A 17272-nucleotide genomic window follows, 5' to 3' on the forward strand; every position below is an offset into this window, starting at 1 on the left:
GCGAACAGATGGGAAAAAAATAGTAGAAAAAATAGGACAAAAACAAATGTATATCAAAGGAGCCCATTCGTTGGTTAAAAAAAAATTTCTTTTCTTTTTTCTTTTTCCTTTTCTTTTTTCATTTTTTTGGTTATTGCATAAAATTAACTAGAGAACATTACCCCTCAAACATTTCTATCTTTTACATTACAAACGGATACAAGCTTTTTTTTTTCCCTTTTTTTTCTTTAATTTCAAGTGCATTATTGGCATACTGATATATATATATATATATCATACACAATAATTTAATATGTGTCAAAAAAAAGGATAAATTTGCCAAAATTTTAAAGCATTTCTCTATTCTACTTTATAACACAAATTGAAGAGAAAGGGGCACAGAATTTTATAAAAATAAAGATGCTTCATCCTTACTGTATTGCGAATTTACCTTTTTAAATAATATAACAACAAGATGAGGAATTAAAACAACAAAAAGAACATTGTTATACATATTTATGAAAAAATAACAAACAAGTTTACTATTTTTCAAGAGATCCGTACTAACATTTTTTTTTTTTTTTTTGTATAAGCATTTTGGCAATGCTGCTCATTACTCTAATATAAGCACATATTTATATGTACATCAATATGTACATATATATATATATATATACAAACATATATCACAGATTTTTGAGAAGCAAATTTGACGATTTAGAAAAAGCGAAGATATATAGCCAACGTCCCAATTACTTCAAGAGAAAATTCGCGAATTTTGTGAGTTTGCAAAGTTTGCGAAAATTGTGAAATTGTAAACAATACTTTTAGCTTAATAATGAACTGTTATTTTTGTTATTTATTTTTATGTATTTATTTTAAGTATATATGTTCATGTTTTTTATTCATGTTACTTATTTATACCATTGATTTATGCCAATTATTTATGCCAATTATTTTTGCCAATTATTTTTGCCAATTATTTATGGAATTTATTTAATTTTTTTTTTTCGAGCGATTTGAGTTATTGCATAAAATAAATATGGTATGTTCAGTAAATTGTAGAAAGAACATCCATTGTAATTTCGAGTTGGTAAAATTAAGATAAAATTTACGTTTCATTATGTATGTACATATACACATGTACATGTACATATATATATATATATATAACAGTGTGAATAGCGTCCATAAAAGTTATTAACTTCGTAATGAAGTTACCGAGGAATTCCCCAATTAACAGCTACTTGAAAATGTATGAACAGATATTACTTTTGTTTGTACATGTATAATATATTTGTAATTTTAGAAAAAAAAAAAAAAAAAAAAAAAAAAATGATAGAAATAATACTCAACGATCGACTGGGAAAAAAAATTCGAGTGAAATGTAACCCGGATGATACCATCGGAGATTTAAAGAAACTTGTGGCTGCGCAGACAGGTTATACACCATTTTGAGATTTAACTGTATAGACTGTTCCTGTGTGTATAAATAAATGCATGATACGTATGTGTGTAGATACGTATATACATATATATATATATATATATATGTATATATATATATGTATATGCATGTACGTGTGTACAAATCAGTTGTATACTTCTCACCCCACGTACAGGAACAAGAGCTGACAAAATAAGAATACAGAAATGGTATACTATATATAAAGATCATATCACATTACAAGACTATGAAATAAAAGATGGAATGAACCTTGAATTATATTACAACTAAAGTTATATAGTGAAGACGGTGCATGGGCAGATACCTTGAGAATATTCGCATATCTATCTATATATATCTGTCTATATCTATCTATCTATATCTATCTAGATATCTATATCTATCTATCTATCTATCTATCTATCTATCTATATCTTTATATATATATATATATATATGTATGTATGTATATGCTCATGGGTACATATCGTGATATAGAGGGAAACATAAATCAGATTTAAGAATAGGTAGCGGACGAGGTAGAGGACAACGAAGATTAACAGTGAAATCAAGGTGTTACATATTTGATACAACTTACTATCCATAGTTTGAATTTTTTTGAACATACAATTTTGCATTTTTTTTTTTTTTTTTTTCTTATAAGCAACCGCACACACAAAAAAGAGTATATCTACAATATGAATATACATTTTTTAAAAATTTAGGTTAAATTTTTTTTTATGCATTATTACACTACAACGTATATGTTGACACGTTTCTTTCTTTTTTAATTTTTTAATTATTTTTTTTAACTTGAATGACATAATTTATTTTTGTATTCCCGTTAAACTTTTTTATTTTTTTCGTTACTGTCACATTGGGCGATATGGTTTTACTCTTACATACGCGTTCACACATAAGCGTGCATGTGCATTCGTACGTATATATATATATATATATATGTATATATATATATATATGTATATGTATATATATATATATATGCATATATACTCAATAGTACATACGAATTTTCCGCGTTACCCATTAGTGATACATACTACATAATAACTCTTCTTTGTAATTGTAAAATTTTTTTTTTTTAATTTTTTGTATCAGAAGATGATAAACTTCAAAAGGCATGCAAAAATTTGAGAAATAAAAAAAAAAATAAAATGAAATTTTAATAAGGCTTTTCCTTAACATGGAAAAGCAAAAGGGTAATGAAGTGTTTGATATAATAAGGATGTACACAAATAATACAAAAAACAGAGTTTTAACTACTTGAATCTTTACTAACATTTGATGTACCCTTTAGTTTACGGGCATACTTCGAACGAACATGTTTTATGTATAAACATACTTTTGCATTTGCATTTGTATTAGCGTTTGTTGTTGCTTTTACTTTTACTTTTCATACATTCGTTATTATATCTTATTTGTATGTTTTTCTTTTATTTTTTTAACTCGTCCAAATACATTTATATAAATATATATATATGTATATGTTTATATGTACATGTATCTATGTACGCGTATTTATCGTACGAGTGGGCAATACCTAAATTTTGCCTATTTTTTGCTTGTTCAACATTGGGATGGCCTTTTTTCTCAATTTTTAACAACACAGTAGTGGTAGAATAACTTCACATGAAAAAATAATATGACACATAATATTCTATTTTTTGTAAAAAAAAAAAAAAGAGAAACACTATAGCATTTTTTTTTTTTTGTAAAAAAAAAAAAAAAAAAAAAGAAAAAAAAAGAAAAATTACAGCAATTTTTTTTTTTTTCTTTTAAAACATAATAAATTTATTTTTTTGAATAATGGGTTTACAAAAATTCGATAAGTTCATATATTCCTAGGTTTGTACACGCCTCAGTGGTACAGTGTTACGTGGTAAGCTACATAAGTAATACATATACAGAAATGTATGCATATTTTTACCCCTTTGTGTACGCCCATAAATGACCTCACTGTTTTAATTTTGAAAAGTTAGTGGATGAATGAAAAATTATTTGAAAAGGAGCATTCCATCAAGATTCCTTAAATTGGTGTTCATTTTAAGCTGTATATAAATATATACAAAATATATATATGTACAGAGCATATGCTGTAAGTGAAGCCTTATAATACCTATGCATATGCATACGTACATGTGTATATATGCACATATACATATCTACATAGGAGTAAACAACACCCATATGCCGTTCTTTCTTGGTGCATCACCTCTAGTTTGAGCTAAGCTTTTTCAAATCAGTTATTCTGACCGTGCCCATGTGTACACAAATATATATATATATATATATATATATATATATATATATATATGTGTATATGGGAATATACAAAATATCCTTTTTTTTCTGAGTATATATGTGTGTGGGTATTTGCAAGGATACTAGCGTATATTTATACACATGTGCACATATTTGTATGCTTTGAATTTGCTGCTTTCCCTCAGAGCATAGGAATATTCAGTGGTGAGAGCAAAAATAGGGATCATTTTACAGAATAAGGTAAGTGAGGGGGGAAACAAATAAGCAGATAAACAAATACACAAGCAAATAAACAAATACCCAAGCAAATAAACAAATACACAAGCAAATAAACAAATAAGCTAGCAAATAAACAAATAAGCTAGCAAATAAACAAATAAGCTAGCAAATAAACAAATAAGCTAGCAAATAAACAAATAAGCTAGCAAATAAACAAATAAGCTAGCAAATAAACAAACGAATAGACTAACTGACTACCCGTTTAGCGGCGAAGATGAGCAGGGGGCTGACGAAGCTGCTGGAAGTGAGTCTTTTTGTTGGGGGCTTCCTAGTAATCTGGTATGTGACAGGAGAAAGGATGTTTAAGAGGAAAAAACAAATAGTGAAGGAAAATATATTGTTAATACTTAGACACCTGTGCTTAGAAATATATAAAGTATTAAATGAGACTTCAAAAACTACGAGAAATGTGTACGATATGCTTAAAAATGAACCGAATGCAAGTATTGAGTTAAGCAAATTGGAGGAAGTGCTATTAAATAATGGGTATAAAAAAAAAATCGAAGAAGCTGAAAAAGAAGTATTAGATAGATTTAAAATAAGTGTTGACGATTTTTACGAAGAATTAAAAAACTATGAAAAAGATGAGGATGTACAGAAATATTTAGATTCAATTAAAAAAATGTATAATGAGTCTTTACTTGGATTTCAGCCAAAATTACCATCAATTGATCAAAATATATCACAAGATGTAATTATCAATTTAACAAATTTAATATATAAAGAAAAAAGAAAAGTATATAAATCAAAAATTGATTCAATGATTAAAAAAGACGAAAATTTCAATATCGATACCACATTTTCAAATTCAGAATTTTTTGAAAAATTGCAAAAGTCAACTGAACATGTAGAGGAAAAAATTATTAAAGAGAACTCAGATCTTGTCCCAAATATGTTTACTTTTAAATATTTAGTAAACTACTATTCGAATGATACCAGTTTTTTGCAAAAAAAGAAATATTTGGAATCCAAGCACGGCGAAAAAATGATCAAAATTTTGAAAATAAAGAAAAACAAGAGAAAGAAAAAGTGTGCAAAGGATAATGGTAGTAACAATGGAAGCAACAATGGCAGTAACAATGGCAGTATCAATAGCAGCATAAGGAGCATTCCCAGTCAAAATTCACTGATGGGCAATACCAGTTCGGACAAAAATGGTGGAAGTGGTGGTGGTATCGGTAATAGCAGTAACAACAGTAACAGTAACATTGACAGTAAAAGCAAAATTAAATGTAATAATAATAGTAATTGTAGCAGCAGTAGTAGTATTGGTAACTTCGAAAACAAATTTATTTCTGGTGAAGTCAAGGCAAGTGAGGCACCCCCCGAGTTAAATGCCGATGAAAAACTTAACGCTACTGAGGAAAATAAAACGCAGAAAGATGTAATAACTAATGCACATGAACCCAAAAAAGACAAAGAAATGTTTCAACACATTAGTTATAGCTATAATGAGAATAATGAAAATAACAATACTTCTTATACTACCAATTATCAGCAAGATAAAGGAAACGATGGTTTTCTCCAAATGGATGGTAGGTATGATTTGAAACGAGTGGAAGTGGAAGATCAAATGGAGATAAATGAGCTAAGCGGGATGAATGAAATAAATGAGAATTCAGTTGTAACCAATTTAAATTATGTGCAGGATAGTAAAAGTGAAGAGATAGCGGAGGACGGGAGAGAACAAGTGAACGAAGCAAATGGAGAGGAGGGCAGGAGAGGAGTAGTAGAATATGTAGAAGGAAGTACGCACAAAGACACGGAAAAGGAAAAATGCATGTTCACAAAAAAAGAATCATTTGAAGATGAAGAGAAAATAAGAGTAGGGAGTATTACAGAAAAGAAAGACGTTGAAAATGTTAATGAAAATATAAATATAACGCTAGAATTAAAAGAAATTATAGAAAACAAAGTACATGGGGAGGGTGAACATGCTATATACAAGGATGAATTACAATTAGAAAAAACAGCACACAGTAATGAAGTTGCTAAGGGGAACAGTGTAATGAATGAAAAAGAGGAAATTAATGAAGAGGGTAAAGAAGCAGTTGGAAAAAATGGCGTTGCTGACGATATAGGAGAAGACTGTGAAAATGCACAGAGTGTATCTGAGAACGATGATACAGGTGAAGGTGCAGATGCAGATGCAGGTGAAACGACTGAGTGGAAAACCGTCGACGAGAATGAAAACGAAGAGGAAAATGAATCGAAAGAACCGAATGAGGATAGCAAAAATTTATATGATGCAAAAGAGGAAGATAAATGGAGTTTGTCGGAGATGCTATCACACAAAGATGAATCCAATGAAAATGAAAATGAAGAAAATGAGAAATTAGCAAATGAGAAATTAGCAAATGAGAAATTAGCAAATGAGAAATTAGCAAATGAGGAATTAGCAAATGAGGAATTAGCAAATGAGGAATTAGCAAATGAGAAATTAGCAAAAGATAAATTGGCAGATGAAAAAGATGATGAAAATAAGAAAAATAGCTTAACCAAAAATGTGACGCAAAAAAAAAAAAAGAAAAAAAAAAAATTCGAAAAAAAATACATAAATATGTGTATTAAAAAAGAGTAAATAAATAAATAATTGGCATTCTATTTTTTTAAATTAAAAAGAGCCGTTTCAGTTACTGCATTATACGTACATAGGTACACAAGTATATATGTACATGCGTACGTGTGTATATACGTATGTACGCTTTATTCATTATGCATACGTATACGTGTGTATTGACGTATATAATTTTTTTTACATTCCAGAAAAAAAATTAATTTTAATTTAGCTATTTGTTGTACATTAACAGTTTCATATTTCCATATGTAATTCAGCCCACGCACTGATATATGCAGACAGATATATGTAATTAGTGTTGTTTTAACAGTAACCAGTTTTTTAAAATTAATTTTATTTTGTATTAATAATTAAAGCTTTTGTAAACTTTTACATACATATATATGTATGTATATATATATATATATATATTAATGCATATATATTAACATGCATACTAAGGAATATATTTTTAGGTATACATATAAATGCGTATTCATATATATATAAGCGTACATGCATATATTAATGTTTATATTCTTATATACTATTTTTATGACCACATAATTTTTAAAAACTCTTTAAAATTAAAACACCAAGAATTTAATTAAAAAATACGCAGAAATTTTTTTAAAATTGTACTTACCTTATAAGATTATGTATGGGCTTGTCTTGAACATATCGTAAAATAGCTGAAATGAGTAAAATGACCGAAATGAGTAAAATGACCGAAATGAGTAAAATGACCGAAATGAGTAAAATGACCGAAATGAGTAAAATGACTGAAATGAGTAAAATGGTTGGAACGACTTAAAAGACGGAAACTGCTGTAGTTATCTTAAGGAAATTCAAATTAAAGTGTTAACACCCTCCTTATGAATGTGCATATATTACAGTACAGCAAGTCCAGTAAATGAAGGTGTTTTTTTTTTTTTTTTTTTTTTTCAGAATAGCGTATTTTTTTTAAAAAAGAAATAAAAAAAATATATGCTATTACAATTACTCTATTTAAAAAAAAAAAAAAAAAAAAGAATTTTAAAAATTATTTGAAGGTCTTTTTCGAATCCTTATTTGTAGAATATGCAATGCTTTTTTTTTTTTTTTTTTTTTTTTTTACTTTTTACTTTTTACTTTTTTCTTTGTTCTTTCATAGTATATACAATAACATGCAAAAAGGAAAAAAATAATATTATTAATCATGAAAGGAAGTATAAGAATATATTTGAAAAATTAAAACAAAATATTTTATTTATAAAAAAATTAAAATTATATATAAACACTTCAAATTTTGATAAGTATATTTTAAATTAGACATAATATTACATAAAAAAAAAAAAAAAAAAAAAAAAATTAAAATTTTGATAAATTTTGTTTATATTTGAACTTAATTCAATTTAATCTTATAATTGATGTTTTTCATAGCACAACACATTCCATAAAATAATTTAAGGGGATATACAGAAACCCACATGTATTATTATGCTTTTTTTTCCCGTATTTTATTTTCCTTTTTATTGTATTCCTTTATTTTATTTTTAAATATTATATCAAGAGGCTCCTCGTATTAAATAAAAAAAAATTAAAGAAAAAAAAAAAAAACAAAAATCTTTTATTCATAATTTATGAAGTTTAAAGATTAATCATTTTAAAAAATTTATTATTTTTTTTTTTTTTCGACCATGGTTCCTTTAATCAAGAATATACCAAATTTTAGCTTAAGATTTTTATCAATGGCTTCGGGTATAAGTTATTTAATTATTTTTTTTCTCCAAAGTGTAATGTTATCTGAAAGTTGACACATGTATCTTGTGTGTTTGTGTATATGTGTATGTGTGTATATGCGTATGTGTGTATATGCGTATGTGTGTATACGTTTATGTGTGTATACGTTTATGTGGGTATATGTTTATGTGGGTATATGTTTATGTGGGTATATGCGTATGTGTGTATATGCGTATGTGTGTATATGCGTATGTGTGTATATGCGTATGTGTGTATATGCGTATGTGGGTATATGTTTATGTGGGTATAAGCGTATGTGCTTATGTTCACATTTTTTTTGCGTATGAGCGCAATGTGTATACGCATAACAACAAGCCTGTATGTTTCCCTTATGTAATGCGTCAACCGTTCTAACTTCCTCTAATTTTCCCATATAACATGTATATTTTTATAAAAATTTTTTTTCGATTTTGTTCTTGTCTTAATAGGAGCACTGATGATAACAGCTGGAATTTTAAACGTCTTTAATTTATTTCAAATAGTTATAAATTTATACATTATATGTTCGGGGGTATTGTTAATTTTATGTGATATAAAAACGTTTACCTTTTATAGATATATAGAGTTCTTATTCACAGTGGTTGGTAGAAGTCTTTATATTCTTATAATAGCATCGATTATAATTAATAAAGGGTTACTTAGTTTATTAATAGGATTAATCCTTATTGTAATAGCGGCCATGTATGTCACATTAGGTTATTATAATGGTATACCTATACCACTTATGGATAAACGTAATTGCGTGAGTAGCTTCCCAGATCAGAAAAATAATGCAAGAAGTACTTGTTCTATGGAAACAACAGATGGTTTTAATTAATTCGTATTGAAACACAGATGAAGATGAAACAAATTCGAAGACCTTTATATGTACTTTAAAATTATATGCATTTTATATTCCTTTATTCCCTTATTCCTTTATTCTATATTATTCCTTTATTTTTTTTATGTATTTGTCTTGTCCGTTTCCACCTTCCACATTTATATGATATAATGAATGTTTTAATCGCGTTAATAAAACATAATTTTTTTATGTGCTTTTTAAAAAAAAAAAAAAAAAAAGAAATATTTAAAAATTTATGTATTCATGCTTTATTTAAATTTTCCCTTTTATTAACAAGTGTTTAAATGTTTATTTCTGATAAAAAAGATACATATGTGAATATGTGCGCGCATACGCACATACATACATACATATATGTATATGCATATATAATATATATATGTTCACGCGTGTATGCAACACATATAAGTAGTACGTTCCCCTAATGGCATATAAGTACATTATAGTAAATTAAAGAATATAATTTATTATGTTGTACCGTAATGTACCGTACTGTACCGCATTGTACTGTATTATACTATATTATATGTTTTTTTTTTTTTTTTTTTCGCCACCTTTCTTTGTATTATGTGCTCATTTAAATATCTTTCCTGCATTTTTTACTTAATAGTTGAAATTGTATTTTATTTTATTTTATTTATTTTTTTTTCTGATGTTATAAAATTTTGGTACAGGACTTTTTTAACAAATGGACGTACATTACGCTTCTTTTTTGAAAGAAATAGTGTAACATACATATATATATGTACATATTTACACATTTACATATACATAATATAATTAAATAGTCTAAAATGGTAGAAACAAACGATGCGTGAACATTTTATATTAAACGATTAATTCTGATTTTATGAAACCATCAAGTAAAAGACATTAGCATATTAGTACGTATCATGTTTTGGATGATGTGATATACAGCAGAATAAAGTATTATCATTGCTCTCGTCATTATTAAAAAAAAAAAAAAAGAAGATTACAATAAAGACATACATTACTTTGGAGCAAATTAAAAAAAATATATATATCGTATAAAAAAAAGCAAAATTTTTTTCTTTCCAGATGTACCTCAAACAACCCCAAAATGTAATTCGTAAATTTTTGGAAAATATTACAACGATTGTTTAGGTATATCTATACATACATATAGAAATATAGAAATATACATATACATATATATATATATATATATATATATATATATATATATATATATACATGCATTTATATGTACATATATCTTCTATATGAATAAAGTTGAATACCATTTTGAAAAACTCCTCTCATCCTTATAATTATATCTAGCTCGCAATAGTAGCTAATGAAATGTTTCTTATAACAGTGAAATATGTGTTGTGAACACATGTACTTGTACATATATTTTTTTTTTGGTTGTATGAAACTTTTTTTATATTGTCAACAAACATGGTATTTTATTATGCTTAAATATACATTAAAACGTAGGAAAAAAAAAGAAAAAAAGAAAAAGAGAAAAGGATGAAAGTAATATTCTTCTTTTTTTGCAATACTGAAATTCTTTATATTAAGTTCATTACTAACCGTTTAAATGGTACATTTTTAATTTATTACAATTTGAATTTAATTAAAAATAAATCATTCACATATTATAAAGTTTATAAGAAAAAAGTATAATAACAAACTTTTATTTCTTATTTATTATTACACTATGAACTGTTCACAAAATGTGTGTGTGGTGTAAAATAAATTAATATATATATATGAACAAGGAGTAAAGTAATATTAACAATTCGTTAAAAAAGTACTAGCAATTCAATGATAAAATATGAACAGTTCATAAATAAGGTAAGAATAGCTTAATAAAAATGCATGAACAGTTCATTAAAAAGGGATAAGCAGTTCATTCAAAAGGTATGAAAGTTCATTAATAAGAAATGAACAATTCACTAAAATGGTATGAATAATTCACTAAAAGGTATGAACAATTCACTAAATGGTATGAACAATTCACTAAATGGTATGAACAATTCACTAAATGGTATGAACAATTCACTAAATGGTATGAACAATTCACTAAATGGTATGAACAATTCACTAAAATGATATGAATAGCTTATTATAAAGACTTAAATAGCCACTAAAAAAGTATGAACAAGAAATAAATTTTTTTTTTTTTTTTTAAAAATTTGGAATAGAAAAATCCGATTTCTTTTCATTTGCTTCACACCATGCTTTCGCTATTGTTCTTTTCATATCGCTGTCTCCCTCCTGATATAGTTGTTTCATCATGTTCATAAGCATAGTAGAGGGTTCAGCTTGTTCATCCATTTTAGGAGCTCTAATTTTGGACATGGGAGATTCTTTAAAATGTAGATTATCCCAATATTTATTATCGTGTTTGATTAGGTATACATGAATTGCATCCTTTCTAACTTTTATAGAACATTTGCTTGGTACAATTTTTTCATGCAATTTTTTAATACAGAAACGATAATTTTTTTTATCTACATCATGCATTTTTATTTCAAAAGATCTTTCATTAAATTCTGTAAAAATTTTTCCTTTTTCAATATTTTGCACATTTTTAACTGTTAAAAAAACAGTAACTTTATTTCCTTCTTGATTCCATGCAAAGGATTGAACAGAATTATATGAGGTATTATTGCTCTCATTTAATTGTAAGTTTGTGTCATTTATTTTATTTGGGGTTTGACTTCCTTCAATCTTTAATTTTGCTATATCAACAGTTGTTTTTTCTATGCATTCTATTATTTTCCTTTTGACATTTTCTCTTAATGCTAAGGACAACAACTTATTAAATTCTACTATATCTTCATTCAGCTCGCTAATTTTTCCCGATTCCATGGTTTATATATATATATATTTATTAACAAAATAAATATAAAAGGAAAAACGAACAACGAACAACGAAAAACGAAAAACGAAAAACGAAAAACGAAAAATAAAAAATGAAAAATGAAGAAGTTAAATACGTAGGCGTATGTATGGTTAATTTTTCTTTCTGCTACAATATTTCTCAAAATACTTGCGATCTTATACTGTTATCTTATATTAAGTAAATTTTTTTAATTGTACGTTACTGGAAAAATTAAAAAATTATTTATTCCTATTCTCTTAGTTTTATTTTTGGGTAAGGTTCCAAATTAATCAGTAAGTTCAATTATATATAATTATAAACAGTATATATATATAATAAACTGTAATAAAATAGCGAAAGATATATTTTTTAATTTATACGTCCCTCTCTTACATTAAAATGTTTATTATATATTGTATTACAATTTTTTATAACGCATATAATCTTTATATAATTTATTTAAAATTTTATATGGTATATTGTACATAGTTCATTGTATATTTTTTTTTTTTTTTTTTTTTTTACAGCTCACATGGGATTTTTAGTAAAACTGCTGAATTTAACTCGTAATCTACATAAAAATAAAAAGAAAATACGTTTCTCCAAATCCAACATACATACTCAGATAAAAATAAAAAAGTACAGTTCCCCTTGTATTAAAAATAAAAAAAAAAGTTAACATAAAAACAATAAGCAAGTTGAACTCCTTCACGTCATATCCTTTTTGTTTAACACTTAAAAAATAAATATAAAATGAATGGCAAAAGGGTTATGTTTGATACAAGTACTTGTGGAGGTACAAGTGCATGTATATGCATATATGTATACATATATATATATATATATTCAGTATGTATATGCCGTATATATAATACATACTTTCATACCGTATGAGTAAGAAAAACAAGTTTTATGTTATTCTTCATATGTTCTTTATATATTAATAAAGGAACAATATTTCTATGAATGTTTTTTTAATGTAATTTCCCCTGTACACCATAAAATTTGACAATAAATGACCTTTCAAAAAAGAAAGGAAAAACAGCTGACGAAAATATTTTCTGAGTGTGCTATATTTAATATAACTACATGAATATATGATAGAACATTCTTTATATTAATGGCATATACACCCTTTTCGTAGTTAAGGTTCATTTGGAATTATAAAAAAGGGAAAATCATTACGTACATCATTGTGTACACCTAATGTGCATATAAATATAAATATATATATATATATATATATATATATATCAATTTATTTGTGCGTAAAATATTAAAAACATAAATTTTACTAAAGCGCTAAATTATAGCTGTAAAATAATTTTATATATTTCGTGAAATATGACACAATCAGTTAAAAGCTACAAAATGTAGAAGCTTGTCCAGTAAATATAAAATTGTGAACATCGTTTTACGTTATACTCACAATGCTAACAGGAGGGTGCGAAAAAAGAACTAAGAGGAACAGAAAACGAAAAGAAACACTGTGTATATTTTTTTACATATCACTTTATAACAAAAACAGAAAAATATAGCGAAAAAAAAAAAAATATGAATACTAATAACAAAATAAAGTGATTTTTTTTTTTTTTTTTTTTTTTTTGTATTTGTCCTCACTTAAAAATCCACATGACGAAATTTAAATCAGAACTCGAGAAATAAAAAATTAAAATGTTCTGATTTAGGAAAAATCATTAAACTTACGAAAAAAATGAAACACAACAACGAAAAAAGAAATAACGTGATATCATATAAAAGGTAGTTGTATGCTTATTAACTTCCAAGCCATATATGCTGAGCGTATACGATTTCTCAAAAGGGATCGCATGTCGATAACTAAATAGAGCCACGTGCATATATATGGGATTTAAATAAAATTGCGCGTATGGGTACGTCTATATGTATTGGTGTGTGTATATATATATATATATATTGTATATATGTGCGCATGTACGGACGGACGTGTATGCAAACTGTGAAGTCGAATAAAATTTAAAAATACACTATCAGTGAATACAGCTATTTTTTGTACTGTATATTTATAGAGCTTTTACGTAACTCGTAATGATGGGATAATTCTTCTATGTTTTTTTTTTTTTTTGTACGAATAGTACATTTCGAATATTTTTTTTTCACATTTTTCAACTAATCTTATTTAACTTTTTTCTTTTTCTTTCTTTTTTTTTTTTTTGATACCTTATTACCTACACCAATGCTATTTTGGTCATGTTGTATATGTCTGTCACGTTTACCACTTGCCATTGTCGAACAATAATTTTTTTTTTTTTTATTTACACTGTCCTTCTCATTTTAATTTTATTTCATTCGGAAAGGAATCCCTGTCTTTAAATATATAATTTTTTTTTTTTTTTGTCTATGTCAAGTTAATTTTGTTTATCTAAAGCATATGATTTTTTAGATTCCAAAGAAATTGACGAATATTTATTTAGGCTTAAAGATTTGCTCTTTAAGAGAGTTGGTAATGTTTTACTTTTTTTTTCTTTTTTTTTTTTTTTTCCTCCAACTGCTTCTTCTATCGCAAATTTAGATAAATTTTCGTTTTTTATGTTGAACAACTTTAAGGAGACTCTTTTTTCTAACAAATAAGATGCACTGTTACATTTCCTTGTTGACGAAGTGGTAAAATTTTTTTTTTTGTTTTTAAGATTGAATGAATTAATTTGGTCTACGGAAAGACTGTGCTTTTTTAACGATATGGAAGTAGAGTTTGTGTTACTACTCTTTTTAGCTGACATATTACTTGCTCTAGAATTGAAGGAATATTTTTTCATAATTAAGTTAAGCACAGATTCGTTATTATTACTTTGTTTTTCAAATGATTCTTTATCTTCTATAATAACTGATTCATTTATTGGAAATATGTTTTTATTATTATTCTTAACTTTTTGGATAATCAAATTGTTAGCCTCCTTTTTCATTTTAACGTTTTTTCCATATAATGAATTTTCTTCTAGGGAGTTTTCTTCTAGCATGCTTTCCCTTTTTTTGACTACATCGGAGTTAATAAAATTGATTAAGTGTTTAACTTTCCCCATTTCGACACTCAAAAATATATGTATATTTTTTTTTTTTAAAAATTCAATAATATGCGGTTTGAAAAAAGAATAAACGAATTTTTCTTTTGTCGTACAGCTACCATAGTTGCAAACATAGAAAAATGTGTAAGAATCAAGGATTTTATAAATAATATAAAAAATGTTTTGATCTTGTGTAATATCCTGAACTGCTTCTATATTATCTATTATTAAGTGATGACTACTCAGTGTCAGGTCATCTATGTTTACCTTTAACATGTTTAAGCATGTGTTGCTTTCATTGGCAAGCAGCTTCACATCAGTCAATAGCGAGGAACACATGTTATCACTGCCGCTCCTACGTCTTAATGCGCTATAACCGTTCCAGAGTTCCGAGTTCAGGAAATAACAATTATACAAATGGTTATTCACATCCGAGTGGAAAAAGTTGTTCTGCTTATTTATATGACTTCTTTCCAAATCTGCTAAATTATTATTATTTGCATAATTTGCCCTTGTGGTTATACATGTTTCTAATTCATCAAAATTGTTTATCTCAAGCAGTGAAACATCATTATCATCAATTATATCGATAACATTATTTTTCACATTGTGATATATGAGCTTATTCATATAACATATATCGCTATACTTTTTTTCCTTTTCAAATATTTGTATGCAGCTATTTTTTTTTATGTACACTTTTTTTTCTTTCCATTTTAGCGCGTTATGGACATTTTCGTCAGGTGTCCATAGGATAAAAACCCATTTACATTTTGGAGTATATTTATTAACGTTAAATAATATAAAACATATTTCATAATTTAGAAGAAGTTTTAAATTTTCTACATCCTCTTTTAAGCTTTCTCTTTGTTCTGAGTATCCGCCTAAAATGAGCTGAACTGTTCATGTAAAAATGTAAGCAGATAAAAGCTAGTTGTACCATTATACGTATAACTGCAACAAAATGGGGAGATTAGAAAAAACAAAAAAAACGAGCAGTAATATATATCAAAGAAGATTAATGCATAGAAATTGTAAAATAAATAAATAAATATGTACAGATATAAAGTGTGGAAAGTAAAATTAAGAAAAATATAATAGCGTAAGTTTTCTCATGTTATAGGTAGAAAAAAAAAAAAAAAATTGGAAAACACAAAAATGAAATTACAACCAAATAAGAAATTTCTTAAATGAGATTTTATTATGTTATATTATATTATATATATATATATATATATATATATATATATGTATGTATGTATGTATGTAGTTAGCTTGTTTTATTTTTCCTTTTTTTTTTTTTTTTTGCTTGATTTATTGATATACTTTACATTTACTGTTCAAAGAAAAGACAAAACAACTTTTATTATTTTTCTGGCTGTTGCACAAAGTAATCTCCCTCTGTAATGAAGGACTTACATTTCTCCTCATTTTTTTTTAAAAGGAAAAATAGACGATTTGTTGGAGCACGTGTTTAAATGCGAACTCTTTTTTAGTTTTCTTTGCTTTCACACACATATACGTACATATATATGTATATATATTTGTATATATAAACATAGGCATAAAAGCATATATATATATATATACATGTAGAAATGTCCACATGCTTATGTAGGTATATAAATGAAAGGGTAATCATTGAACATTTCAAGGGTACACTTTGTTTATTTAATATTTACATTAACATATAGTCCTATGTGGTATTATTTAGGAAAAACGTTCTCCTGAGGAACACTTGTACTTTTGTGTTTTGTTTTGTTTTTTTTTTACTTTTATCTTTACTTTTAGTTTTTAATTTGTTATTTTTTTTTAACTCCTTGTATTTAAGATAATTTCATAATTGCTGTGAACAGACCAACAACTATGCGTTAGAATAAAAAAAAAAAAAAAAAATATATATATATATATATATGTACACAAGTATACATATATATACACATATATGCACATACCTGGGCTTATAATGAGGAATGCCCACTTTTTTGGTACATTTTTAGAAATGTTACATGATGTTCACAAAGGGAATTTTAAAAAAATTTTGATCGAACAAAGGAATTCAACAAATTGGAAATTTCCAAACATTCGTTGTAAAATATATAACTCTTTTATCCCTTGAGAAATTCATTTTGAACTTTATCAAAAATAAAAAGGAAAAAGGAAAAAGGAAAGAGGAAAGAATGAATGTTATAGAGTGAATTTTTAGTAA

At 26.1% G+C, this 17272-nt stretch overlaps 5 protein-coding genes across 5 annotated transcripts; 3 read left to right on the forward strand and 2 right to left on the reverse strand.

Annotated features, from left to right (window-relative positions):
- Nucleotides 1-1314: 1314 nt before the first annotated feature.
- Nucleotides 1315-1717, forward strand: HUB1 (ubiquitin-like modifier HUB1, putative; the record flags this gene model as incomplete). The annotated part of the gene is made up of 2 exons (XM_029008311.1): nt 1315-1420; nt 1602-1717. 2 exons carry the CDS (start codon nt 1315-1317, stop codon nt 1715-1717), a joined length of 222 nt encoding a protein of 73 aa, XP_028864613.1.
- A 2485-nt stretch (nt 1718-4202) lies between these two features.
- Nucleotides 4203-6569, forward strand: PmUG01_14072100 (conserved Plasmodium protein, unknown function; the record flags this gene model as incomplete). The annotated part of the gene is made up of 1 exon (XM_029008312.1): nt 4203-6569. One exon carries the CDS (start codon nt 4203-4205, stop codon nt 6567-6569), a length of 2367 nt encoding a protein of 788 aa, XP_028864614.1.
- A 1655-nt stretch (nt 6570-8224) lies between these two features.
- PmUG01_14072200 (COPI associated protein, putative) lies at nt 8225-9144 on the forward strand (the record flags this gene model as incomplete). Its single annotated transcript, XM_029008313.1, has 2 exons — nt 8225-8285; nt 8756-9144. 2 exons carry the CDS (start codon nt 8225-8227, stop codon nt 9142-9144), a joined length of 450 nt encoding a protein of 149 aa, XP_028864615.1.
- Nucleotides 9145-11322: 2178 nt separating this feature from the next.
- On the reverse strand, nt 11323-12009 carry PmUG01_14072300 (calcyclin binding protein, putative; the record flags this gene model as incomplete). The annotated part of the gene is made up of 1 exon (XM_029008314.1): nt 11323-12009. One exon carries the CDS (start codon nt 12007-12009, stop codon nt 11323-11325), a length of 687 nt encoding a protein of 228 aa, XP_028864616.1.
- A 2400-nt stretch (nt 12010-14409) lies between these two features.
- Nucleotides 14410-16494, reverse strand: PmUG01_14072400 (conserved Plasmodium protein, unknown function; the record flags this gene model as incomplete). The annotated part of the gene is made up of 2 exons (XM_029008315.1): nt 14410-15962; nt 16395-16494. The coding sequence occupies 2 exons, from the start codon at nt 16492-16494 to the stop codon at nt 14410-14412; spliced, it is 1653 nt and encodes a 550-aa protein (XP_028864617.1).
- Nucleotides 16495-17272: the final 778 nt, after the last annotated feature.

This window comes from Plasmodium malariae (assembly GCF_900090045.1).
Source record: "Plasmodium malariae genome assembly, chromosome: 14".
NCBI classification, from domain to species: domain Eukaryota; phylum Apicomplexa; class Aconoidasida; order Haemosporida; family Plasmodiidae; genus Plasmodium; species Plasmodium malariae.